Raw genomic sequence first — 27,238 nt, 5'->3', positions numbered from 1 at the left:
GAGTTACCTGTTGACGTTGAGACTGGTGTTTTGCGGGTACTATTTAATGAAGCTGCCAGTTGAGGACTTGTGAGACGTCTGTTTCTCAAATGTATTTGGCTAAGGTGTATGTAAACTTCCGACTTCAACTGTTTATCAAATGTATATATATATATATATGGAGAGCGAGAGAGAGAGAGAGACTCAAGGAGGACCTTTTTACTGCGACTTTTATGGAGATATAGTTATGTTGGTACAGTCAGTGTCGTCTCATAACCTTAATGCTCTAATCACGATCTTGCCCAGGACTGGCTGAGCTGGAATCATTTATAAAAATAAATCATGTAAATATAGCCACCAAACAGCACTGAGGGAGCCAGGCAGGCAGCAGACCACATCCACACAGGCAGCATGCTGCATTCACACACAGTAAGTGGAAACTGCCCATTAGATGTTGATCCAAGGTCAGTTTTGTGTTCCCCCCCACTCCTAATGTTAAGGTTAACATTGTTTGAGGTAGGCCTGGGCGATAAATCAATGTCTATAGTTACAGGTAATTACTTCCCTCAATAACAATATTAAAACATTTAGATACATTTTCGATAATGTTGATATAGAATAATTAGGTCCAGCAGTCCATTTCACCTCTGTGACGCAGCAGGAACGTGCAGAGAAGTGACAATATGCACGTGGAGAGGTATGCGCCCACTAAAAACCACTTAGCACCTTGAGTGATGGAGTAGCCACGATTAAACACAAAAAAATTGTGTTTTAGGCGAAACCAGTGGCAGTGATAGCCATGGAGAAGGAGCAGCTTCACATGAAGACATTATTGATGAAAAGGGTTCAACTGTTTCAGTCATTTGGAAGTGGTTTGGCTTTTTGAAGTCCGACAAAGAGCAGAGTAATGTTCGGTGCAAATTGTGCCGTAGACAGGTGGCTACCAAGTCTGGTAATACGATAAACCTGTTTCACCATCTGAAGCAAAATCACTCTTTGGAACATGCAGAAAGTTTGAGTTTGCACCTCGGTATTGATAAACGCCCTTCAAGCACCAGCCAATCTAGGGATGTTCGCTCGAAGCAGTCAACACTGACAGCGTTTATGCCCTACGAGCAAACATCGAAAAGACACAAAGACATCACAAATGCTATTATGCATGGCATTGCTAAGGACATGCAGCGAATTAGCACAGTCGAAAAGGAAGGTTTCAAGAGGGTTATCAATTTAATTGACCCCATGTACGTGCTCCCTGGCCGCAAACATTTCTCTCACACCACACTGCCTAAACTCTACGCCGAGTGTAGGGAAAACGTTGAGGAACAGCTCAAGACACATTTGACGTATTTTGCTACTACTACCGATCTGTGGTCTGGCCACACGTCAGGGCCTTATATTAGCCTCACGATCCACTATATTGACAAAGAGTGGAATCTTTGGTTAGATTAAACTAAATGTGATTTTTTTCATCAGCTGATCAGCTGATAACTATTACATTCGAACTTAACTAAAGGGATTATTGTGATTTTAATATTTTATTAAAATCTAATGACTTCTCTTAGAGAGAGTGGTTCAGACAAACGGATAAATCGAGCAATTGGAGTTTGTAAGAAGGTGGTAGGTGCCTTTTCCTATTGGTGGAAAAAGAAGAGAGACCTGGCAGTTGCTCAAAAAGAACACAACCTACCCCAGAACAAGTTGGTGACAGAGTGAGGATCAAGTCAAAAGATGGTGCAAAGAGTACTGGAGCAGGAGAAAACCATTTCACACGTCTTGTCCAGAGACAAGAAGACCCTGCACTGAGCTCCCACCTATACAGATATAGATGTTCTTGATTCCATCAACCAGGCATTGACTCCACTAGAATTCACAGATGCTCTGTCTGGTGAGTCTTATGTCACTGTGTCTTACCTGAAGACAGTAATACACCTGTTCTATACAGATGTAATGAAACCTGATGATGGTGAAACAGAGCTCACCCAAACCATCAAAACGATAGTCATGGACTATCTGAATGAGAAATATGATGACCTAGCCACAGATGACTTCCTGGACATAGCCTCGTTAGTTGACCCACGGTTTATAACACATTACATCAAAGAGGAGAAAGTGGGTCACATAAAAGCAAGAGCTGTCTCAGAGATGATCAATGAGGGACATGAAAACCAAAGCCCAGCACAGGGAGATGTTGTTGCTGCTTCACCACAACTGTCAGCTAAAAAGAGAAAGTCACTGGGTAGTTTTTTCAAAAAGCCATGCTCCACCACTACAGGTCTTACTGATATCCAGCTGGTAGAAAAGGAACTCAGCTGCTACCTTCAGTCTTCTGATGCTGACAGTGAAACCAATCCACTGGACTGGTGGAAGGACCACCAAAAACACTTTCCCAAAGTAAGCCACCTGGCAAAATGCTACCTGTGCATTCCTGTGACCAGCTCCCCCTCAGAGCATGTTTTTAAGCACAGGTGGCATCACAGTGACCTGCCATAGGGCATCTTTAAAGCCAGAGACTGTAGACAGACTTGTCTTTCTTGCTTGTAAGACAACTACCCCAACTGTGATGTACCATTAGTCTAACAGTTAATAGTTATAAGGCATATTGACTTGCACCATTTTATTTTTTGCTCATGACTTGTAAGGGTTTACAGCTTTAAATAAAAGTGGAGTTAAAATGTGAGTTCTACTTCTGACAATAACAAACATTAAAGCCTTTTTTGTTCAGGCATTCTTGAGTCTGAAGCAGATATGCAACTTTTAAACGTAGATTAATCTTGGACCTCCCTCTCCCGGATCCGGGAGAATTGTCATCAACTGACACTAATTAGCATAACGCAACGGACAAAAAAATATTACTAGAAAATATTCATATTCATGAAATCACAAGTGAAATATATTGAAACACAGCTTAGCCTTTTGTTAATCACCCTGTCATCGCAGATTTTGAAAATATGCTTTACAGCCAAAGCAAGACAAGCATTTGTGTAAGTTTATCGATAGCCTAGCATAGCAGTATGCCTAGCTAGCAGCAGGCAGCTTGGTCACGAAAATCAGAAAAGCAATCAAATTAAATCGTTTACCTTTGATGAGCTTTGGATGTTTTCACTCACGAGACTCCCAGTTAGACAGCAAATGTTCATTTTGTCCCATAAAGATTACTTTTATAGCCGAAATACCTCTGTTTGTACTTCATGTTTGGTTGAGAAATCCACCGATAACTGCAGTCACGACAACGCCGAAAAATATTCCAAATTAGATCCATAATATCGACAGAAACATGGCAAACGTTTTTTATAATCAATCCTCAAGGTATTTTTCAAATATCTATTCGATAATATATCAACCGGGACAGGTGGCTTCTTAGTAGGAAAGAGAGAAACAATGGTTGCATTTGTCTATTACGCACAAATCGCTCTGAGAGCCTCCAGCTGACCACTGACGCAATGTTGTTGTTCAGGCTCATTTTTCAAAATAAAAGCCTGAAACTATGTATTGTGACACTAGACACATTAGGGAAGCCATAGAAAAAGGAATCTGGTTGATATCCCATTCACTGCTCAATAGGGACGCATAGGAACGCAGAGCTTTCTAAATAAGAGTCAAGGTTGGATTTTGGGATTTGATTTTTCTCAGGCTTTCGCCTGCAATATCAGTTCTGTTATAATCAGACAATATCTTTACAGTTTTGGAAACTTTAGAGTGTTTTCTATCCTAAGCTGTCAATGATATGCATATTCTATCATCTTGTCCTGACAAAATAGCCCGTTTACGTTGGGAACGTTATTTTTCCAAAAATGAAAATAGTGCCCCCTAGTTTATCGTGATAATCATTGATTGAAAATAAATATTGTGAATTTGCCATATCGCCCAGCCCTAGTGTGAGGGTAAACTGATCATAGATTTGGCACATTAAAGACCAATCTATTTGTTCAGACAATGGATTAAATGTTGAACCAGGGTCCTGACCGTGCGATGTTTATTAACAGTGAGAATCGCAGAATGGTGAACTTACTAAACGACTGAGAGTTTGACTGTGTGATATTAGATTGCTTCTTGTGTAAATATTATCTGTCTGGATTTGAATGATTTGTAACCTGTCATTAACCTGTCACACGAGTAGCAGTACCCACACTAAACCCCAATGTGTTAGGTGGATCGACACAGGGGAACCCAAGAGCAGACTCAGATGAAGAAACAGGGACGAATTAACCAAGATATTTGTTGTAACACAAGGAGATATGGAGTGCAGATCCGGGGAAGCTCAGATGATTTGTAGAAAACCAGATGTGGTTGGAGTGAGCTGGGTAGAACCAGGTAAACAGGTAAACAGGTCTGGAGGGGAATCCAAAGTAGTGGTGGTGAGCTAAATCCAGAACAGGATAGTAGGGTGGTGAGATGTGGAACGGGAGACAGGAGCCAGAGACAGAGAGGTAAACTGCAATGAGATGATAAATAGTATCAGGCAGGGAAACAGGCACAGCAGAGTAACAGGATCTCGAATAATCATAAATAGCTAGAAGCATGAACTGACTGAGCAGAGATTACGATCTGGCAGAGTGGAAGTGGCAGGACTGAGTATTTGCAGAGGTCTTGATTATGGAACGAGTTGCAGCTGGTAGGGATCTGCTCTGACTCCAGCACACCTGTCTCCAACCACACAATAACACAGAGAGGGAGAGGGAGAGAGAGTGTGTACTGGGGGAGTAACTGCAGTTCAAGAAGACACCGGATGAACACAAGAGGGCAGGAGCAGATGTGGTACAGTGTCCTGGCTGGAGCAGGTCCCAAACTGGCAGCTCATGGTGCCATGGTAACATAATAATGCCCAGCTCCTCTCCTCTTCCCTGTAACTCTTCCCTAGAACATTGCTGTAATGAGAATGTGTTCTCAGACAGCTTACCTGTTAAGCGCAGGTCAACGGCAGCAGACTGGACACACACAATCTCCTTAAACTTGAACTTGAACTGTTTCAGATAGATTCAGAGAGTTGGCCTCTGCTACGGCAGCAAAGTTAGGCTGTACCTCCAAAAGCTTTTTTTGGGAGTGAGTAACATTTAGAAATTATATTTCTAATTTATTTGACACAACTTTTGCCTCACGGAATCCAACTGGGGTTTCCCTAAAACTAAGGAAGGCCTTTTGAATAATGGATACAGCTAAGGCTTTTCAAGTTATTGGGCAGAAATAAGATGTACTCATTTCTAAAGAACATTGTGCTGATTTCGGCTTTGGGGGTCTTGGCACATAACTATTAAACTATCATGGGGAGAAAGTAAGATCTCCCTAGATGAGAAAACATGATCCTGAAACAAACATGCATTCTGAATATGATGTATGGCCAGTATAGTTTGTGGAGATGCTCTTTTGTCAAATCTACAGGAGCCTAAGTCAGGCCAGATGTGTATTTTCAGAGTGGCTGATGATCAATCAATCACCCAAAACACAGTGTGCGTTCTTCCCTAAGCCTGTTAGTCTTCCGCCACGAGCACTGATTTCTAAATACCTGCCTGTTGGTCTTCTACCCTGAACACTGAAGTCTAAATCTCTGCCTGTTATTCTTCCACCCTGAACACTGATGTCTAAATCTCTGCCTGTTATTCTTCCATACTGACACTGATGTCTAAATCTCTGACTGCCTTCCTTTCTCCTTGCTAAGCCATGAGCTTTGTTCTTTTGAAGGATCTCTTCTCCTAACCCAACCAGACTGTGCTTCTGATTGCCGTAACACCGCACTTAGCATCAGCTCACTTCAATCAGACTTAATATATTATATCTCAAAGCTGCAGTATCTCCTCTCATGTGTGTCTGTGAGAGCTGAGAGGCCCTCTAGAACACTGGAGGCCCTATAGAACACTCGCTGCAGATGTAAAACTGCCTACTTCAGATATAACTGAAGTTGAGTAGTGATTGTTAGTTACGGTAGCTAGTTCCTCCTACCTCCTTCAGAGATGGCCATCTCTACATTCAAGAGTACATTTCTAATTCTTTCAAGGTCAATCCACACAACACTTTCACCAACACTATGCCCACCACGCCAACACATTTTTTCTACAGCACTTATAAAAACGTTCTAGCTCAGCCAGACACATGTAACACCTCTTAACATCGCCAGGTTATTCAAAGTGCTTCATTTCCTGTGCTTGTGACACACTCCCCCTCTCTGTGGAGTGAAACAGAAGGTTAAACAGAGAGAGGGAGGGAGGGCGAGAAAGATTCTGGACAGGGTGAACGGAGACAGAGAGCAACTAGGTGTAACACATGTCTCCATTTCAGCCCTGCTGGGCAAGACAGAGGCTGAGCTATCAAGTATTATTAGCTGTTGGCATGCTGTGTCAAGGTTAAGAGAGTGTTACCTTGACTATGTATTATATATACTGTATGTTGTTTTACAGCCTGGCTTTCTGATTTAGCTTTAATACATGTCAATAAAAGAGATCCACTCCTAATCTTTTTAATGCGATAACCGTGGAGTTTGCAATATTTTATTCTTACAGAGCTGTAAAAAAAACGGATGTTAAAAACCATTGGTTTGTCATGAGATAATATGTTAGGCTTATGAGCGAAAACATCTGCGCTATGCCGATCTAGCTGCCGAAGCACGGCATCATGGCTGGAACACAGAAGTCCGACCAGTGGAGGTGGGCTGCAGAGGTTTTGTGGCAACATCTACAACCAGACTGCTTAGAGACCTGGGAATTAAGGGCCAGAGCCAGCGTTCGGCAATCAAAGCTGTATCGGAGGCGGCAGAATGCAGCAGTCAGTGGCTCTGGATGAAGAGGAAAGACCCCAGCTGGGCCCCGAAGTGAGAGGGCCAGGAGGTATGCGGTCAACAATGCTTGACTCAGGGAGGAGGACGCCCCTGCCATGCATAGTCCCATGGGATGTTGGCTATCAACAACAAGGTAACTCCTATGACTAATTGGGAATGGGACGCAAGCGTAGGATTGATCACCCTGTCGCTGGCCGCCTTTGGGGAGGGTGTATAGTGTGAAAGGTCGAAACACCCTAGGAACCAAAGGTACACTACTGATGATGCGCTCCCCAAATTTCACCAGGCTCACTGTTCATGAACTCTTGGAAGTGCTTGCACAAAGGATAGTAACATCTCATCTTGTGTTCTTGGAATCTTAGGTATTTCGTTACAAAAATCACTCATTTGTCCCCCAAGAGGAGATCATGAACTTATATCACCCTGAGCAGCACATATACCATTAGGTCGGATATAACTCAACACCCTGCCGTTGGCGTTGTGTGAGAAGCTTTCTGCTGTTGGATCTATAATTTGTGCAGCAGAATGATGTCCTCTAGAGCAGTGGTTCTTAAACGTTTTGTAGTCCTGTACCCCTTCAAACATTCAACCTCCAGCTGCGTACCCCCTCTAGTACCAGGGTCAGTGTACTCTCAAATGTTGTTTTTTGCCATCATTGTAAGCCTGCTACACACACGCTATACGATACATTTATTAAACATAAGAATAAGTGTGAGTTTTTGTCACAAGCCAGCTCGTGGGAAGTGACAAAGAGCTCTTATAGGACCAGGGCACAAATAATAATATTATAATAATCAATAATTTTGGTCTTTATTTAACCATCTTACATATAAAACCTTGTTTGTTAATCGAAAATTGTGAATAACTCACCACAGGTTAATGAGAAGGGTTTGCACATAACTCCGCAATGTTGGGTTGTATTGGAGAGTCTCAGTCTTAAATAATTTTCCACACACAGTCTGTGCCTGTATTTAGTTTTCATACTAGTGAGGGCTGAGAATCCACTCTCACATAGGTATGTGGTTGCAAAGAGCATCGATGTCTTAACAGCCCGATTTGCCAAGGCAGGATATTGTGAGCGCAGCTCAATCCGTAAATCTGGCAGTGGCTTCTGATTAAATCAAATTTTCACAGAACCGCTTGTTGCAATTTCGATGAGGCTCTCTTGTTCAGATATCGGTAAGTGGACTGGAGACAGGGCATGAATGGGATAATCGATCCAGTTGTTTGTGTCACCTTTTTCGGGAAAGTTCCTGCGTAATTGCACACCCAATTCACTCATGTGCTTCTCTATATCACATTTGACATTGTCTGTAAGCTTGAGTTCATTATCACACAAAAAATAATACAATGATGGAAAGACCTGTGTGTTGTCCTTGTTAATGCAGACAGAGAAGAGCTCCAACTTCTTAATCATAGCCTCAATGTTGTCCCGCACATTGAATATAGTTGCGCAGAGTCACTGTAATCCTAGATTCAGATTATTCAGGCGAGAAAAAACCTCACCCAGATAGACCAGTCGTGTGAGAAACTCGTCATTATGCAAGCGATCAGACAAGTGAAAATTATGGTTTAAGCTCGTCTCTCAATTGCCCCTTGATAACCAGCGCACTTCTTTCTGTATGTTGTAAAAGCATAGTGCAGAAAATACACGAGAGTTCAGGGTCCTTGCTTTAACAAAGTTAACCATTTTCACTGTAGTGTCCAAAATGTCTTTCAAGCTGTCAGTCATTCCCTTGGCAGCAAGAGCCTCTCGGTGGATGCTGCAGTGTACCCAAGTGGCATCGGGCGCAGTCCTAGCCACTCGGTAGCTCACCATATTAGACGCTTCTAGCCCCTTGTTATTAATGGATCTGTTGCTTTTATACATGTCTTACTACTAGAAAGTCATCTTAATTCTCGCTCAAAAAACTCCTGCTGCTTATTTTTCAACTGCTCATGTTTTGTTTCTAAATGGCTGCGCAAGAGTGAAGGTTTCATCGAGTTGTGAGATAGTACTTTTTGCGCATTTAACACACTGTGGCTGAGGAAAGGCACTACACCCAATATAAGTGAACCCCAAATCAATGTAGTTCTCATCATATTTGCGCCTCTTCGATGGTCCAACGTCCCTGTCTGCTGTTGTTCGATGCTTCCCAGCTAAGGGGGCAGTAGCTCTTCGGCTGCATCAGATTCACAACTGTCAGTGTCCATGCTAGCTGGGCTAACAACAAATGTAGAATTACTGATGCTAGCATTGGATGTGCTTGTGGAAACACAACAACTTGTGTCTTCAACAGTTGCAGGTGTAGTACTGCTGGTAATAATAGTACTACCAGTAGGGCTGGTATGTGTCTCTATGCATGCTTACTTTTTTTAACCATTTATCCATTTACGAGTAAACGGAATGAGCAGCAGCTACATTTGGCTACATACGGACCGTTAGTGGAATTCTTGCGAGAGAGTAACGGTTAATGTAATTGGATGTTAGTGTCACGACTTCCACCGAAGTCGGTTCCTCTCCTTGTTCGGGCGGCGTTCGGCGGTATGCATCACTGGTCTTCTAGCCATCGTCGATCCACTTTTCATTTTCCATTTGTTTTGTCTTGTTTTCCTACACATCTGTTTCTCATTTCCCTCATTAAGTGTTGTGTATTTAACCCTCTGTTCCCCCCATGTCTTTGCGTGGGATTGTTTGTTGTTAGTGCTTGTGCACATGTTTACTGGTGCGCGTCGGGTTTTGTACCCATGTTGGTTTATTCTTTATGCTGTTGGTTTTTAAATGAAACTGCTCCGGTTATTTGCTAGTTCTGCTCTCCTGCGTCTGACTTCACTGCCACCAGTTACGCACCCCATTACAGTTAGTTATTTGACTAGGTTACCTGTATTTGACATTGCATTGTTATATCACTAAACACTAGATGGTTTCATTTTAGTTTTGACAGTGAAACGAGGCTACTCAGGTGACATGTACCCCAGTTTGGGAATACCTGCTCTAGAGGACCACTCATATCAGGGGCCAGAGGTCACTGGGCTACATCCGGGGTTCATTTGTCAGGTCATTCCACATCTGCTGATTTATGAACACACACACGCATAGATGCTGAGAAGTTCCATCCACAGATTAAGTCACTATTGGTATCAACTCTTCCCAGCACTCTATAGTACGGAGGTAGATTTTAAATCATGGATGAAAATGGCCCCCAGCAAAACTCAGCTCATTCTGTGGGCTGCTAAACTTCCAGACATTTAGTCTGAATGCAAAATAATCCTTCTTGTCGTCTTCTTGAAAGGTCAGAGCTATAGACGTGTTTTCTTCCAGTTTCTGGAAAGGGCAAATGTGCACAATCACCATTCATGAGAGGCAGAACACTCTGAAGTCCTATCTCAACCAATATCAGTCTATAACACACACAGATAGACATATGTATGCACACACGCACGCACATATGCACACACACACACAAACACACACATACACATACCTGCGGACCGCAACTCAGGGAAGGTGATGGTCAGTGTCTCAGGGAGACTGTTTTAGTCCTGCTCTCTTCACTCAATATCCACTTGCTGTAGGCTACATGCTTAGATACATACACACACGTATGTATAGAAATACACTGCCAGAAATATAAACCCAAAGCGTTGGTCCCATGTTTCATAAGCTGAACTAAAAGATTCAGGTGCACGAAAAGCTTATTTCTATCCAATTTGGTGCACTAATGTGTTTACATCTCTGTTAGTGAGCATTTCTCCTTTCCCGAGATAATCCATCCAGTTGACAGGTGTGGCATATCAAGAAGCTGATTAAAAAGCATGATCATTACACAGGTGCACCTTGTGCTGGGGACAATAAAAGTCCACTCTAAAATGTGTAGTTTTGTCACACAACACAATGCAACAGATGTCTCAAGTTTCATGGCACGTACAATTGGCATGCTGAATGCAAGAATGTCAACCGGAGCTGTTGCCAGAGAATTGAATGTTCATTTCTCTACTACTTCCAATGTCATTTTAGTGAATTTGGCCTCACAACTGCAGACCACGTGTAACCGCACCAGTCCAGGACCTCCACATCCGGCTTCTTCACCTGCGGGATCATCTGAGACCAGCCACTCAACAGCTGATGAAACTGTGGGTTTGCACATTCTGAAGAATTTCTGCACAAACTGTCAAAATGAAAGCTCATCTCTGTGTTCGTCATCCTCACCAGGGTCTTGACCTGACTGCAGGTCGGCATCGTAATCTAAATCAGTGGAAAATGCTCACCTTTGATGGCCATTGGCATGCTGGAGAAGTGTGCTCTTCACAGATGAATCCCGGTTTCAACTGAACCCGGGCAGATGGCAGACAGTGTGTATGGCGTTGTGTTGGTGAGCGGTTTGCTGATGCCAACGTTGTGAGCAGAGTGCCTCATTGAAGAGGAGTGGGACAACATTCCACAGGCAACAATCAACTGCCTGATCAACTCTATGTGATGTGCAGTGCTACATGAGGCAACTCTATGCGATGTGCAGTGCTGCATCCCATAGATTTCATAGATTTCCTTATGAACTGCAACTCAGTACAATCTTTGAAATTATTGCATGTTGTGTTTATATTTTTGTTCAGTGTAGTGTCATTAAGTAAATACCAGGCGATGAAGCATAGCATTTAGATTTGCACTCGAGTATTCTGGAACATTTGGTGATACTGCCAAACCTTCTAAATCAGACTTTAAATTGCAATATTCCAGACTCTATCAGACTCCATCAGACTCTGTCTCTGTATCAGAATGATTGTCAGCCCTCTAACCCTTGTTCCTCAGCAGAGCACTGTTCAAATACACACAGAGGAATGGTATCTCATCATTAGAGCTTAAAACACCTCTTGCTTCTAACCTAGACCAGCACACTGAGCTCCATGTAGAAGAAGCACCTAAAAGACAGTTTGGGTGAAATGTGAACCCCCAGATTGATTTACGATGTTTAGAGCAAGTTCTGTTTGCTCCTGCTCAGCCCACACCTTCTCTCTCTCTCTCTCTCTCTCTCACTCTCACTCACACACACACTTTCAGTCTATATCTCACACACACACACACACACACACACACACACACACACACACACACACACACACACACACACACACACACACACACACACACACACACACACACACACACACACACACACACACACACACACACACACACACTGTGTACAATATAGCAATCCCTCCTACCATCCATTTGCTGCATATACTGTATTGTTGATAAAGGGTTTTATGTGGTGTGAAGATATTTCTTCACACCACATTCAGAAAGGAGAGTGTGTGAACAAGCAACGGCCCAGTCAAACAAGGTCATGGTTGGTTCAATCCAAATCCTGATGAACCCAGCTCAAACACACTCATCCCTGTACAAATATTGCCATGGTTGTCTGCAGAGTCCTGAACTCGTAACTCTGTCAAATCTAAACTGTAAACTACACTCTAAATCCCAACAGTAAACTAAACTCTAAATTCCAAGTCTAAACTCTAGGATATTGAGGTCTGTAGAATATAGAGGTGTGATTATAATGCTGTTATTGATTTGTACTAATGTTTGTTCAACAATAGGACCACAATAGTCCTATACAACTCTCATTGCCCTGCATGGTCAAACGTCGCCCTTAGAAACGGTGTGTGTGTGTGGGGGAGGTTATCTTGTGTGTGTGTGTGTGTGTGTGTCGTATAATCGTGTTTGTTTTTGACAGTGTGTATGTCTGTTTCCATCAGTTTGAATGTGGAAAACCCTCTAATCTTATTTTATAGTGTAATCTGGTTGGTTCTTCCCCAGCGACTGACTGACAGCCAATGTGGTGATTCAATACATAATGTATGACCAGCACAGTGTGTGTGTGTGTGTGTGTGTGTGTGTGTGTGTGTGTGTGTGTGTGTGTGTGTGTGTGTGGTTGTATTGTATTGTGTGTTTGTATTTGCTCAGACTTGGTCATGACTGGAGAAGGACAGAGAGAGAGAGAGAGAGAGAGAGAGAGAGAGAGAGAGAGCGAGAGAGAGATGGGGGGGAGAGCCAGGTAAGGACAGTGAGTATTTGAGAAAGTATGTGTGTGTCTATGCTTGCCTGCCTGCCAGCATTGTATGTGTGTAGACTACTCTTCGTAAGTCAGATATACAAGCCCAATAGTATGTGAATGACAGTCTAACAATTTAAAGTGTGTATCAAGTGAGTTTGAGTCTGAATTCCAATTACCCTGGAGGAGATATGCGTGTTCAGAATACTGCTACTGTGACTGTCACAGTTCCATCTGTCTGAGGTGCTACATCTTACAGCTGTGGAATTGACATGTCATGCATTATATCATTAGGTGTTAAAATCAGGAGCATTCAGATTTACCTGTGAAATCGTAACTTAACAGTCCTTGGTCTTCCTGACTAATTGTGGTAATGATCTCTTTAATCTCTGTGTGTGTGCGTGTGTGTGATGTGATGTGATGACTCCGTTATATGATTCCAGTCACGCTGCCAGTGTCTGTCGTCTCACGCTGCAATATCAGCCGTCTCCATCTTCAAGCCTCTCTATCTCTGAATCAACAGGGAGGGATCAGTGTGTGTGTGTGTGTGTGTGTGTGTGTGAGTGACTGACTGACTGACTGACTGAGTGTGTATGCAGGTGTGTATGTGTGATATTCAGAGAGGTGTATGATGTAGAAGTCATCTAGAGCTCACAATCTCCACAGTTCATCCCAGAGATGGATTTAGGGAGCAGATCAGTGTTTTGTTTGATGTTCTCAGGGGGACTGGCAGGGACAGCTAACTCCCTCTGCTTTCTCATCAAACACCTGCTAAAGAGATGGTTATCGCCAAGAAGACAGGAGATTTCAGAGCAGCCTGTGCGTGTGTGTGTACGTGTGTGTGTGTGTCACCCGCACCTAAGGCAAGCGCAGACAGGATATTAGTTGTCACCCCAGAGGATAGGGCAGTACTGTGGGGATCTTAGCTGATCAATAAATAAAGGTGTTGTCTTCTGGTGACCCTGTGGGTCACCTCACTTCCCTCCTCATTCTCATCCTCTATTCCTCACTCCTTCCTTCTCTTCCCCTCTACCCCTCCCCCTGCCCAGAGTGGTGTCCCAAACAGCCAACTGGGGTGTGTAGTGCATTTTGACAGTGTCCTTTGTTGTCCCTGTGTGTGTGTGTGTGTGTGTGTGTGTGTGTGTGTGTGTGTGTGTGTGTGTGTGTGTGTGTGTGTGTGTGTGTGTGTGTGTGTGTGTGTGTGTGTGTGTGTGTGCGTGCGTGCGTGTGTGTGTGTGGAATGTGTGTGCGTGTGCGTGCGTGTGTGTGTGTGTGTGTGTGTGTGTGTGTGTGTGTGTGTGCGTGTGTGTGTGTGTGTGTGTGTGTGTGTGTGTGTGTGTGTGTGCGTGCGTGTGTGTGTGTGTGGAATGTGTGTGCGTGTGCGTGCGTGTGTGTGTGTGTGTGTGTGTGTGTGTGTGTGTGTGTGTGTGTGTGTGTGTGTGTGGAATGTGTGTGTGTGTGTGTGTGCATGCGTGCACGTGTGGTCCTTGTGTGTGTCCCGTCGACAGATGTCTAGGCTGAGTTAAAAGCTCCGTGGCCTCAGGCAGTCCTTCCCTCCTTAACGGAGCGTGACGACTTCAGAGGGACGAAGGGATGGAGGGATGTAGGGAGGAGAAGGTAGACAATGAGAGATAGTGGTAAAAGAAGGAAAGGGAGATGTTGTGGTGTCTGTCTGTGGGATGTGGTTTGGAAGCACTGTGAAGGACGAGGATCTGAATATCAATTGGCAAAATTGTCCACCTCCCAAAAAAGTACCATCAACCAGCACTCCTACTCAGTCTGATGGAGAGGAGAGGAGCACATAGGAGAAAACTGGGACAATGAGGGAAGAGACGAGTGAGCAGCAGAGATTTCTTCAGCAATCAAACCTATACTCCGCTCCACACAAGTGGTGTCAGTGTTAACTCAACCCCTCATCTACAGCACACACACAAACATGCACGGACACCCTCACACACACACACACGGCGCGTACTACCAAGATGGACTACCGCATCCAGCCACCCTTTATTCTAGTCTAGACCCAGTCATCCATAGTGTGTGTGTGTGTGTGTGTGTGTGTGTGTGTGTGTGTGTGTGTGTGTGTGTGTGTGTGTGTGTGTGTGTGTGTGTGTGTGTGTGTGTGTGTGTGTGTGTGTGTGTGTGTGTGTGTGTGTGTGTGTGTGTGTGTGTGTGTGTGCGTGGCATGTTGTTGAGGGCTGCTGAGAGCGCTGCTGTGTGTGTTCCCTCTCTTTGCTGCTCACTCTATGCTGTAGAATCACCACTCTGTAGAATACCTACTCTGTAGAATACCCACTCTGTAGAATCCCCACTCTGTAGAATCCCCACTCTGGGCCCTCTCCTCTTCAAACCACTCATTAAAAACGCCCCATCAGTTCTCCTTGTTTGTGTGTGTGCCCAGAATGATTCAGCTAAGAGCAGAAAACAGATAACAATGAAGTTGCCACTACCAGACACTGATCTAGGGTCAGTTGTGTTTCCCCCCTCTTATGATTATGGTTAGGATATGGAGAGGCTATATAACAGGTTCTAGATCAGTGCTCAAGGGAGGAACCTCTCCCTTCTAGAGTGCTGGTTCCATTACTGTTATCTGTCAGAATGTGTCAGAGTTCTGAGTTCCAATTACAGGAGCAGAGAGAGGAGCAGAGAGAGGAGAGAGAAAGAGAGAGGGGGAATAGAGTGGAAGAGGTGTGCACTGATGGGTGACTCACCCGAGGATCCACAATGGGCCACAATGTTCCACAGCGCTGCACACAGAAATGGAAGGGTCTGCACTGACTTCACACATTGGACAGTTTTCACTCTAATACGACAATTAGTCCCGCGCGATTGACAGAAAACTCTCATTCTGTGAGACAGACGTGTCTTGTTCATTTGTGGTTCGGTTGATTGCTAAATGCACAACACCTGGCTGTAGCTCCTCATTTAGTAATGAGATACCATAAGGAAACCATCTGGTTCAACAAAATGTCTGCACGGATCTATAAAGTGATGCACCTGCATCTGCAGGAGTCGTGTTCCATTGCAACAACCTTTTTCTTTTATTTTACTAATTGTCTTGTCTTCATCTAAATCAAGTCAATCAAATTGTATTTGTCACCTGCTTTGTGAACAACAGGTGTGGACTAACAGTGAGATGCTTACTTTACACGCCCTTCCCAACAATGCAGTGAGAAAGACAATAGAGAAATAATAGAAAAGTAAAACACATAATAATAAAAGTAATAGTAGACACACAATGAGTAACAATAACTTGGTTATATACCAGGGGTACCAGTACTGAGTCTGTGCAGGGGTGCAGGGGTATGAGGTCATTGAGGTTGATATAAAGTGACAGATAGTAAACAGTAGCAGCAGTGTCATGTGATGAGTCAAAAGAAATGTGTGCAAAATGGGTGTTATGGCTTGGGGGTAGAAGATGTTCATGGTCCTGTTGGTTGCAGACTTGGTGTATCAGTACCACTTTCCATGCGGTAGCAGAGAGAACAGTCTATGATGGGTGGGTGGAGACTGACCATTTTTAATGCCTTCCTCTGACACCGCCAACTATGGAGGTCCTGGATGTGATGTACTTGGCTGTATGCACTACCTTCTGTATCAACTTGCGGTTGGATGCCAAGCAATTGTCAAACCAAGTGGTGATACAGCCAGTCAAGATGCTCTCAATGGTGCAGCTGTTGTACTTTTTGAGGATCTGAGGGCCCATGACAAATCTTTTCAACCTCTTGAGGGGGAAGAGGCATTGTAGTGCCCTTTTCATAACTGTGTTGGTGTGTTTGGACCATGATAAATCGTTAGTGATGTGGACACCAAGGAACTTGAAGCTCTCGATCCGCTCCACTACAGCCATGTCAATGTGAATGGGGCGTGCTCAGCCCTCCATTTCCTGTATTCCATGATCAGCTCCGTTATCTTCCTGACATTGAGTGAGAGGTTGTTGTCCTGGCATCACACTGCCAAGTCTCTGACCTCTCAATGGGCTGTCTCATTGTCATTGATGATCAGGCCTATCCCCGTCATGTTGTCGGCAAACTTATTGATGGTGTTTGAGTTGTGTGCGGCCACACAGTCATTGGTGAACAGGGAGTACAGGAGGGGACTAAGCACACACCTCTGAGGGGCCCCCGTCTTGAGGGTCAGCGTGACTGATGTGTTGTTGCCTACAGTACCCTAACCACTTGGGGGTGTTCCATCAGGAAGTCCAGGATCCAGTTGCAGAGGGAGGTGTTCAGTACCAGGGTCCTAGCTTAGTGATGAGCTTGGAAGGCACTATGGTGTTGAACACTGAGCTGTAGTCAATGAACAGCATTCTCATGTAGGTGTTCCTTTTGTCCAAGTGGGAAAGTCACAGTGTGGATTGCAATGGAGATTGCATCATCTTTGGATCTGTTGGGGAGAAATGCGAATTGGAGTGGGTCCAGGCTGTCTGGGATGATGGTGTTGATGTGAGCCAGCCTTTACAAAACCTTTCATGGCTACAGATGTGAGTGTTACGGTGCGATAGTCATTTAGACAGGTTACCTTGGCATTCCTGGACACAGGGACTATGGTGATCTGCTTGAACCATGTAAGTAACACAGAGTGGGTCACAGAGAGGTTGAAAATATAATTGAAGACACTGGCCAGCTAGTCAGGGCATGCTATGAGTACACGTCTGGCAATCCATCTGGCCTTGTGAATGTTAAACTGTTTAAAGGTCTTATTCACATTGACAATGGAGAGTGTGATCACACAGTTGTCTGGAACTGCTGGTGCTCTCACTCATGGTTCAGTGTTGCTTTACTCAATGAGCATAGAATGCATTTAGTTCATCTGGTCGGTTTATGTCACTGTGCAGCTCATGGCTCCCTTTGTAATCCGTGCTAGTTTGTAATCTGTGCTAGTTTGTAATCCGTAATAGTTTGCAAGTCCTGCCACATTCGACGAGCATCAGAGCCGGTGCAGTAGGATTCAATCTTAGTCCTGTATTGACGCGTTGCCTGTTTGTTTGTTTGTCAGAGGGCATAGCAGGATTTCTTATATGCATCCGGGTTAGTGTCCTGCTCCTTGAAAGCGGCAGCACTAGCCTTTTAGCTCAGTGTGGATGTTGCCTGTGGCTTCTGGTTCGGATATGTACGTATGGTCAATGTGGGGATGTAGTCGTTGATTCACTTATTAATGAAGCCGGTGACTGATGTGGTAAACTCCTTAGTGCCATCGGATGAGTCCTGGAACATGTGCCAGTCTGTGCTAGCAAAACAGTCCTGTAGCTTTGCATCCGCTTCCGACCACTTACGTATTGAGCGCGTAATTGGTACTTCCTGTTTAAGTTTTTGCTTGTAAGCAAGAATCAGGAGGATAGCGTTATAGTCAGATTTGCCAAATGGAGGGCGAGAGAGAGCTTTGTATGCATCTCTGTGTGTGGAGTAGTATGATCTACAGCCTATCGTGAGGTATTCTAACTCAGAACCTCAAGACTTCCTTAATATTAGAGATAGCACACCAGCTGTTGTTAACAAAGAGACAACCCCCCCCATTGAGTCAAGTTTCTGTTGATAGGATCATCTTGAACGGAGCTTGTCCAGTTTATTCTCCAGTGATTGTATATTCGTCACTAGAACAGAGGGTAGAGGGGGGTTATTTTCTCACATCTGTAGTTTCATCAGGTTGCCCACAAGTCGGCCTCTATATCGCTGTCACTTTCTTTTCCAAGTGTCAGGGATTAGGGCCTGGTCTGGGGTGAGCAGTATGTCCTGCACCGAAGACTCACTGACGTAGAAATCTTAATCCAAATCGAGGTTAGTGAAGCTCTTTTCGGTCATAGGAAATGATGGCAGGAACATTATGTAAAAAAAAGTTACGATCAACGCAAAAATCCACAAAATAACAGAATTGGTCAGGAGCATGTAAAACGTCTGCTATACATTCCAGCGCCATTGCGAACTCAGTGTATCCAAGCCTTATTAAAGCATAGACTGGACATAAAGAATGTCATACAGAATGTTTCTATCTGCTTTGAGCTAACTGTTGAACCAGCCTCAGATGTTTGGCTGTGGTGCAATGGAGACGTGAGAGTAATGTGATATGCTGCTCCCCTCTCCTCTGCTCCTTCCACAGTCCATTAAGCTGTGAGCTGATTTGATGAGCTATATCTCTCTGTCTCTGCCCGGCTCGGTTTCTGTCTGTTTCTCTGCTGTCTCTGCTGTCCTCAGGATGGCAGGTAGCCGCAAGGTTAGAGCGTTGGACATTTCCATTATACACTTGTGTTAACAGAGCAAATATAAACACCCTCAAAATATTATTATTTATTGCTATCTTTCGCACTCTTTCTGCCCCATCTCTTTCTCTCTCCTTCTCCCTCTCTCTCTGCCTCTCCCAGTCCCCCCTCTCTCTCGTCATAACTCTCTCTCCCTCTTTCTTCCTTCCTCCCAATCTCCCCCCCTCTATTTCTGCTGTGTGTTTAATAACAGTAGTATCCAGTGAAATGTCAGAAGGTGACAGTTTGGGGAGAGAGGGAACACACAGAGGGAGAACATTGTGCGAGAACACAGACTGACAGAGTAGATTATGTTAGCCAGGGTCTGTCGTGGGGAATTCTGCCATGGAGTAACTTGTTCCTGGTCTGTAAGAGAGTCTACTAGGCTGTGAGCTGTCTAGACGACATTCCGACAGATGTGCTAGATCTAATTGTACCTTATGTGCCAGCTTCAGGGGAAAAAAGCCTGAACCTTCCTGTTCTATTGATGTTTCTAAGGTCCTTGGACCTTTATTGGATTTGAAGAGTATAATGCACTTGATCAATTAATACCCTCTCATTGCTTTCTACGTTCGGATTGAACAATATTATTTAGAGTTTTTTTCTGCCATACAATGCGGAATTTATATTAGGTGGAAATGTGTTTAGTGAGTCTGCGTGTTTGGCCAGCGGTTTCAACTGAGAGAGAGCTAGAGAGAAAGGGAAGGAGATGGAGAGAAACAGAAGGAGATGAAGAGAAATAGAAGGAGATAGAGAGAAAAGGATGGCGATAGAGAGAACGGGAAGGGGATAGAGAGAAAAGGATGTAGGTAGAGAGACAGGGAAGGAGATAGAGAGAAAAGGATGGCGATAGAGAGAAAGGGAAGGAGATAGAGAGAAAAGGATGTAGGTAGAGAGACAGGGAAGGAGACAGAGAGAAAAGGATGGTGATAGAGAGAAAGGGAAGGGGATAGAGAGAAAAGGATGTAGGTAGAGAGACAGGGAAGGAGATAGAGAGAAAAGGATGGCGATAGAGAGAAAGGGAAGGAGATAGAGAGAAAAGGATGTAGGTAGAGAGACAGGGAAGGAGATAGAGAGAAAAGGATGGCGATAGAGAGAAAGGGAAGGGGATAGAGAGAAAAGGATGGCGATAGAGAGAAAGGGAAGGAGATAGAGAGAAAAGGATGGCGATAGAGAGAAAGGGAAGGAGATAGAGAGAAAAGGATGGCGATAGAGAGAAAGGGAAGGGGATAGAGAGAAAAGGATGGCGATAGAGAGAAAGGGAAGGAGATAGAGAGAAAAGGATGGCGATAGAGAGAAAGGGAAGGAGATAGAGAGAAAAGGATGGCGATAGAGAGAAAGGGAAGGGGATAGAGAGAAAAGGATGGCGATAGAGAGAAAGGGAAGGGGATAGAGAGAAAAGGATGGCGATAGAGAGAAAGGGAAGGAGATAGAGAGAAAAGGATGGCGATAGAGAGAAAGGGAAGGAGATAGAGAGAAAAGGATGGCGATAGAGAGAAAGGGAAGGAGATAGAGAGAAAAGGATGGCGATAGAGAGAAAGGGAAGGGGATAGAGAGAAAAGGATGGCGATAGAGAGAAAGGGAAGGGGATAGAGAGAAAAGGATGGCGATAGAGAGAAAGGGAAGGAGATAGAGAGAAAAGGATGGCGATAGAGAGAAAGGGAAGGAGATAGAGAGAAAAGGATGGCGATAGAGAGAAAGGGAAGGGGATAGAGAGAAAAGGATGGCGATAGAGAGAAAGGGAAGGGGATAGAGAGAAAAGGATGGCGATAGAGAGAAAGGGAAGGAGATAGAGAGAAAAGGATGGCGATAGAGAGAAAGGGAAGGGGATAGAGAGAAAAGGATGGCGATAGAGAGAAAGGGAAGGAGATAGAGAGAAAAAGATGGCGATAGAGAGAAAGGGAAGGGGATAGAGAGAAAAGGATGTAGGTAGAGAGACAGGGAAGGAGATAGAGAGAAAAGGATGGCGATAGAGAGAAAGGGAAGGAGATAGAGAGAAAAGGATGTAGGTAGAGAGACAGGGAAGGAGATAGAGAGAAAAGGATGGCGATAGAGAGAAAGGGAAGGGGATAGAGAGAAAAGGATGTAGGTAGAGAGACAGGGAAGGAGATAGAGAGAAAAGGATGGCGATAGAGAGAAAGGGAAGGGGATAGAGAGAAAAGGATGTAGGTAGAGAGACAGGGAAGGAGATAGAGAGTGGGGACGGAGGGAATATAAGAAGGTAAGAGACAACATTGTTAAAGGTTTGTTATGTTTGTTCTGTTTCTCTCTCTCTCCTCTAGCTTGGGCTAGTATTTATTCCGTAATGTAACATGAAGCAGAGTGCACACTGGATGGGGAGACAGTCTCCTGGGTGTGTGAGAGGCAGCAGGAGAGATAGCTACTAAAGAGATAAGGCCACTGGAGCATACTAGCCAGGGTTGAGTCTTAAATGGCACCCTATTCCCTATATAATGCACTACCTTTGACCAAGGCTCATAAGGCTCTGGTCCCCCAAAAATGATGTAGTAGGGAATAAGGTGCCATTAGGGACACACACCAGCTCTAGTGTTGTTCCACAATGCTTCAGTCCAGAGACATTGTACTGTTAGGATGTTCAGAAGAATAGATACGTTCTGCTTGTAGGCCACGTGTAAGAGTGCTAGCCGTGTAGTTTAACCAGGAGTAAATCTGTCTTTCTTTTTGTTCTCCACAGGCACTGATAAGCCACTTCCAATTTCCTCCTGGTGTGGTGCAGATCTGGTTCTGATCCTGTTTGGTCCAGTTCTGATCAGAGTGTGAGAATGGGGCTTTTGCTGTTTCTGTTGAGCCTCAGCTCCTTAGCTCTGAGCTACGCTGTCGGTAAGGTTTCTCACTTTTTCCTTCTATATTCTATTACCTGTCCTCTCCACTCCTCTCCTCTCCACTCATTTCCTCTCCTATTCTCTCATGTCTGCTCCTGTCCTCTCCTCTCCACACCTGTCCTCTCCTCTTCTCTCATGTTCTCTCTTCTTCTCTCATGTCCTCTCTTCTTCTCTCATGTCCTCTCCTCTTCTCTCATGTCTGCTCCTCTCCTCCATGTCTGCTCCTCTCCTCTCCTCTCCTCGCCTCACCTCTTCTCTCATGTCTGCTCCTCTCCTCCATGTCTGCTCCTCTCCTCTCCTCTCCTCTCCTCTCCTCTCCTCTCCTCTCCTCTCCTCTCCTCTCCTCTCCTCTCCTCTCCTCTCCTCTCTCTCCTCTCCTCTCCTCTCCTCTCCTCTCCTCTCCTCTCCTCTCCTCTCTTCTCTTCTCCTCTCCTCTCTTCTCTTCTCTTCTCTTCTCTTCTCTTCTCTTCTCTTCTCTTCTCTTCTCTTCTCTTCTCTTCTCTTCTCTTCTCTTCTCTTCTCTTCTTTCTGTTCCGTTTCTGTTGAGCCTCAGCTCTTAGCTCTGAGCTACGCTGTCGGTAAGGTTTCTCTTTTTCCTTCTATATTCTATTACCTGTCCTCTCCACTCCTCTCCTCTCCACTCATTTCCTCTCCTATTCTCTCATGTCTGCTCCTGTCCTCTCCCTCCACACCTGTCCTCTCCTCTTCTCTCATGTTCTCTCTTCTTCTCTCATGTCCTCTCCTCTTCTCTCATGTCTGCTCCTCTCCTCCATGTCTGCTCCTCTCCTCTCCTCTCCTCGCCTCACCTCTTCTCTCATGTCTGCTCCTCTCCTCCATGTCTGCTCCTCTCCTCTCCTCTCCTCTCCTCTCCTCTCCTCTCCTCTCTCCTCCTCTCCTCTCCTCTCCTCTCCTCTCCCTCTCCTCTCCTCTCCTCTCCTCTCCTCTCCTCTCCCTCTCCTCTCCTCTCCTCTCCTCTCCTCTCCTCTCCTCTCCTCTCATGTCTGCTCCTCTCATGTCTGCTCCTCTCCTCTCCTCTCCTCTCCTCTCCTCTCCTCTCCTCTCCTCTCCTCTCCTCTCCTCTCCCTCTCCTCTCCTCTCCTCTCCTCTCCTCTCCTCTCCTCTCCTCTCATGTCCTGTCCTGTCCTGTCCTCTCCTCTCCTCCAGCATTCTCATCTATTCTCTTTCTCCTGTGTTCCAATGTCAGAACCTTTCCTCCTCACATCTCCTTCACTGTCAGTTCTCCTATCACGCCCACTCCATCAGTCAGAACCTTTCCTCCTCACATCCCCTTCAGTGTCAGTTCTTCTCTCACGCCCACTCCATCAGTCAGAACCTTTCCTCCTCACATCTCCTTCACTGTCAGTTCTCCTCTCACGCCCACTCCATCAGTCAGAACCTTTCCTCCTCACATCTCCTTCACTGTCAGTTCTCCTCTCACGCCCACTCCATCAGTCAGAACCTTTCCTCCTCACATCTCCTTCACCTTCAGTTCTCCTCTCACGCCCACTCCATCAGTCAGAAACGTTCAATACTACCAATGAATGTGTCTTCTGTCAGTCCTGGCCTGTGATTTGAATAAAATGACATTTTCCGTAGGAGTGGTATTCAATGCCTGAATTGACTATAAAATGTAAATTAAGAAGTAAATTAAGATGGACTTCAGTTCCAGGCTCGTTCCCCATCAAAATGAACACATCCCTTATGTCAGTCTTCGTTATTAAAATCACCCTCTCCCCTTCCTTTCCTTCACCTCTCCTCTCCCCTCCCCTTCCTTTACCTCTCCCCTCCCCTTCATCTACCTCTCCCCTCCCCTTCATTTACCTCTCCCCTCCTCTTCCTTCACCTCTCCCCTCCTCTTCCTTCACCTCTCCCCTCCTCTTCCTTCACCTCTCCCCTCTCATTCCCTCTTCATTCACCTCTCCCCTCCTCTTCATTCACCTCTCCCCTCCTCTTCCTTCACCTCTCCCCTCCTCTTCCTTCACCTCTCCCCTCCTCTTCATTCCTCTCTCCCCTCCTCTTCCTTCACCTCTCCCCTCCTCTTCATTCACCTCTCCCCTCCTCTTCATTCCTCTCTCCCCTCCTCTCTCTCCTTCACCTCTCCCCTCCTCTTCCTTCACCTCTCCCCTCCTCTTCATTCACCTCTCCCCTCCTCTTCCTTCCTCTCTCCCTCCCCTCCTCTTCCTTCACCTCTCCCCTCCTCCTCCTTCACCTCTCCCCTCCTCTTCATTCCTCTCTCCCCTCCTCTTCATTCCTCTCTCCCCTCCTCTTCCTTCACCTCTCCCCTCCTCTTCATTCACCTCTCCCCTCCTCTTCATTCACCTCTCCCCTCCTCTTTCTTCACCTCTCCCCTCCTCTTCATTCCTCTCTCCCCTCCTCTTCATTCACCTCTCCCCTCCTCTTCCTTCACCTCTCCCCTCCTCTTCCTTCACCTCTCCCCTCCTCTTCATTCCTCTCTCCCCTCCCCTTCCTTCACCTCTCCCCTCCTCTTTCTTCACCTCTCCTCCCCTCCTTCTTCCTTCCCTCTTCCTTCCCCTCCCTCTTCCTTCACCTCTCCCTCCTCCTCCTTCACCTCTCCCCTCCTCTTCATTCCTCTCTCCCCTCCTCTTCCTTCACCTCTCCCCTCCTCTTCCTTCACTCCCCTCCTCCCTCCTCTTCCTTCACCCCTCCCCTCCCCTTCCTTCACCCCTCCCCTCCTCTTCCTTCACCTCCCCCCTCTTCTTCCTTCACTTCTCCCCTCCTCTTCCTTCACCCCTCCCCCCCTCCTCTTCCTTCACCTCTCCCCTACTCTTCATTCCTCTCTCCCCTCCTCTTCCTTCACCTCTCCCCTCCCTTCCTTCACCTCTCCCCTCCCATTACTTCACCTCTCCCCTCCCATTCATTCACCTCTCCCCTCCCATTCATTCACCTCTCCCCTCCCATTCATTCACCTCTCCCCTCCCATTCATTCACCTCTCCCCTCCCATTCATTCACCCTCCCCTCCCATTCATTCACCTCTCCCCTCCCATTCATTCACCTCTCCCCTCCCATTCATTCACCTCTCCCCTCCCATTCATTCATCTCTCCTCTGCAATGCAACCTATTTCTGTTATGGTGCTTCCCTAGCCAGCCACTGCCTCTCACACCAGACACACACTCAACATGTCCATGCGTGCTATCACACTGATGGTTGGGTGTGAGAGTGTGTGTCTGGAGATCCAAAAGTAGGGGGTCTGCAGATCTTGGGGGCTTCAGGCCAGATTAAAATTGTATGCTGTTTCTTTTTACCAGCAGGCGGAAGGGATTCGATTTTCTTGAGATGTCTTTTTCTTCTTTTTTTTCTTTTGACGACAGAGTTGAAATAATTCAGGGATCTCATGAATGATAAATGAAGATGTGTTGTAGCGTTCCTTTGTTGAAATTAAAAAAGCTTTTCCACTGTAGCCAAGCGTGCAGTCACGCATAGTCGATCCCTGTGGACAGCACACAGTCCATGAAATTGTAATTACTAGCTCCGTCAATGCTCCATTGGTCTGTTGATGAAGTGAATCACACACACACACTCATACACACACACACACGCATACACACACACACATACTGTATACACACCAGCGGTGTGGAGTCTGACTCGAGTCACAAATTTGATTTCTTGAGACTCGACTTGATAGAAAATCAAACAACTTGAGTCATGACTTGGACTTGGATCCTCAAGACTTGGGACTCGACTTTGACTTAGGACTGATGACTTGAAATGATCTGGCAAGGTTTTGTCACTCATTTTGTTTCACAGATTCCCTGTGGATTACTGTCCACGCAGCCAGAGACAGTATAGAGACAGTGTGGCAGTTGCAAAAAACGAATTGGCTAGTGAAACACACACTCAGCCCTCTGAATAGACCAGCACACTGTAAATCAACACAGGTCAGGAGAGCTAACATAGTGAGAAGGTTTTGGAGGGTTATGAGAATGAAACTGAATGGGAAAAATAAAAACGAATTCATGCATATTTTAATAGGCTACATATAGCCTACCATATTTTAATAGGCTACATATAGCCTACCATATTTTAATAGGCTACATATAGCCTACCATATTTTAATAGGCTACATAAAGCCTACCATATTTTAATAGGCTACATATAGCCTACCATATTTTAATAGGCTACATAAAGCCTACCATATTTTAATAGGCTACATAAAGCCTACCATATTTTAATAGGCTACATAAAGCCTACCATATTTTAATAGGCTACATAAAGCCTACCATATTTTAATAGGCTACATAAAGCCTACCATATTTTAATAGGCTACATAAAGCCTACCATATTTTAATAGGCTACATAAAGCCTACCATATTTTAATAGGCTACATAAAGCCTACCATATTTTAATAGGCTACATAAAGCCTACCATATTTTAATAGGCTACATAAAGCCTACCATATTTTAATAGGCTACATAAAGCCTACCATATTTTAATAGGCTACATAAAGCCTACCATATTTTATATGCATATCTTTGCTTATTCATACTGGTCACTAACATAGGCCTAAGGCATTGCACCAAATTATTTGTTTCAAAAACATCTAATCTGTGCTTCAGAAGAAAAAGGTACATGCCTTGAAATGGATAATTTACTTATGAAGCTTACATTTGGAATTTGTTGTAAAAATGTATTATTACATAGTCAAAATGTGTTGTATAAAAAATAAGGAAAAGGGCTGTCTGGTAGCCTCAATAAATAGACAAAGGTATGTAGTTGAAGTCATTGCCTGCATAGATTTTTTTTTTCTTGACATGAGACGACGTGAAAAAAGTTCACTTGCTCTTAGAATGCACAACTTGGATTTAACTCGACTCGACCCATTCTACTTGGGACTCGGCTTGAGACTCGAACCTTGTGACTTGAGACTTGCTTGTGACTTGCTCTGACACACACACACATACAAATATACACATAAAAATACACACACAACATCCACCAGATATTGACTTAATTATAGCACAAGAAACATGTTACTGGTACAAACAAATAATGAATGTTCAGTGATTTTGGTGGGAATTCAGGTATTCAATGTATTGTCCATTTATTTTTTTTAAATCTTAGATGCACTCATATATACATGTTCTTATTGTATCAGGTATTTTTTATTTATTTTATATGCTTCTAATTTGCATAAATACACTTGGTGTATTTGCATATATGAATAAAATAACATAAAGGAGAGGAAAAAGGCTGCAACCACCAAACACTTGCTCTGTCTAGCAGTGGAGGCTAGTAGGAGGAGCTATAGGAGGACATGCTCATTGTAATGGCTGGAATGGAATTCATGGAACAGAGTCAAGCATTTGGTTTCCCAATGTTTAATGTGTTTGATACCGTTCAATTTATTCCATTCCATCTAT

At 44.7% G+C, this 27,238-nt stretch overlaps 1 protein-coding gene across 2 annotated transcripts in view; it reads left to right on the top strand.

Moving 5' to 3' along the window:
* The window catches only part of cntn2 (contactin 2), a 72,666-nt gene that overhangs the window by 23,667 nt on the left and 21,761 nt on the right, over window positions 1–27,238 (top strand). For both annotated transcript variants that reach the window (XM_042324637.1, XM_042324636.1), the window contains one exon: window positions 21,708–21,853. In XM_042324637.1, coding sequence (XP_042180571.1) covers window positions 21,796–21,853 — 58 coding nt within the window. In that variant the 5' untranslated portion in view covers window positions 21,708–21,795. The remainder of the gene's footprint in view (window positions 1–21,707; window positions 21,854–27,238) is intronic.

This window comes from Oncorhynchus tshawytscha, linkage group LG07 (genome assembly GCF_018296145.1).
Source record: "Oncorhynchus tshawytscha isolate Ot180627B linkage group LG07, Otsh_v2.0, whole genome shotgun sequence".
Classification (NCBI taxonomy): domain Eukaryota; kingdom Metazoa; phylum Chordata; class Actinopteri; order Salmoniformes; family Salmonidae; genus Oncorhynchus; species Oncorhynchus tshawytscha.
The sequence above is the reverse complement of the archived record's forward strand: the minus strand, read 5'-3'. Positions and strand labels throughout refer to the sequence as shown.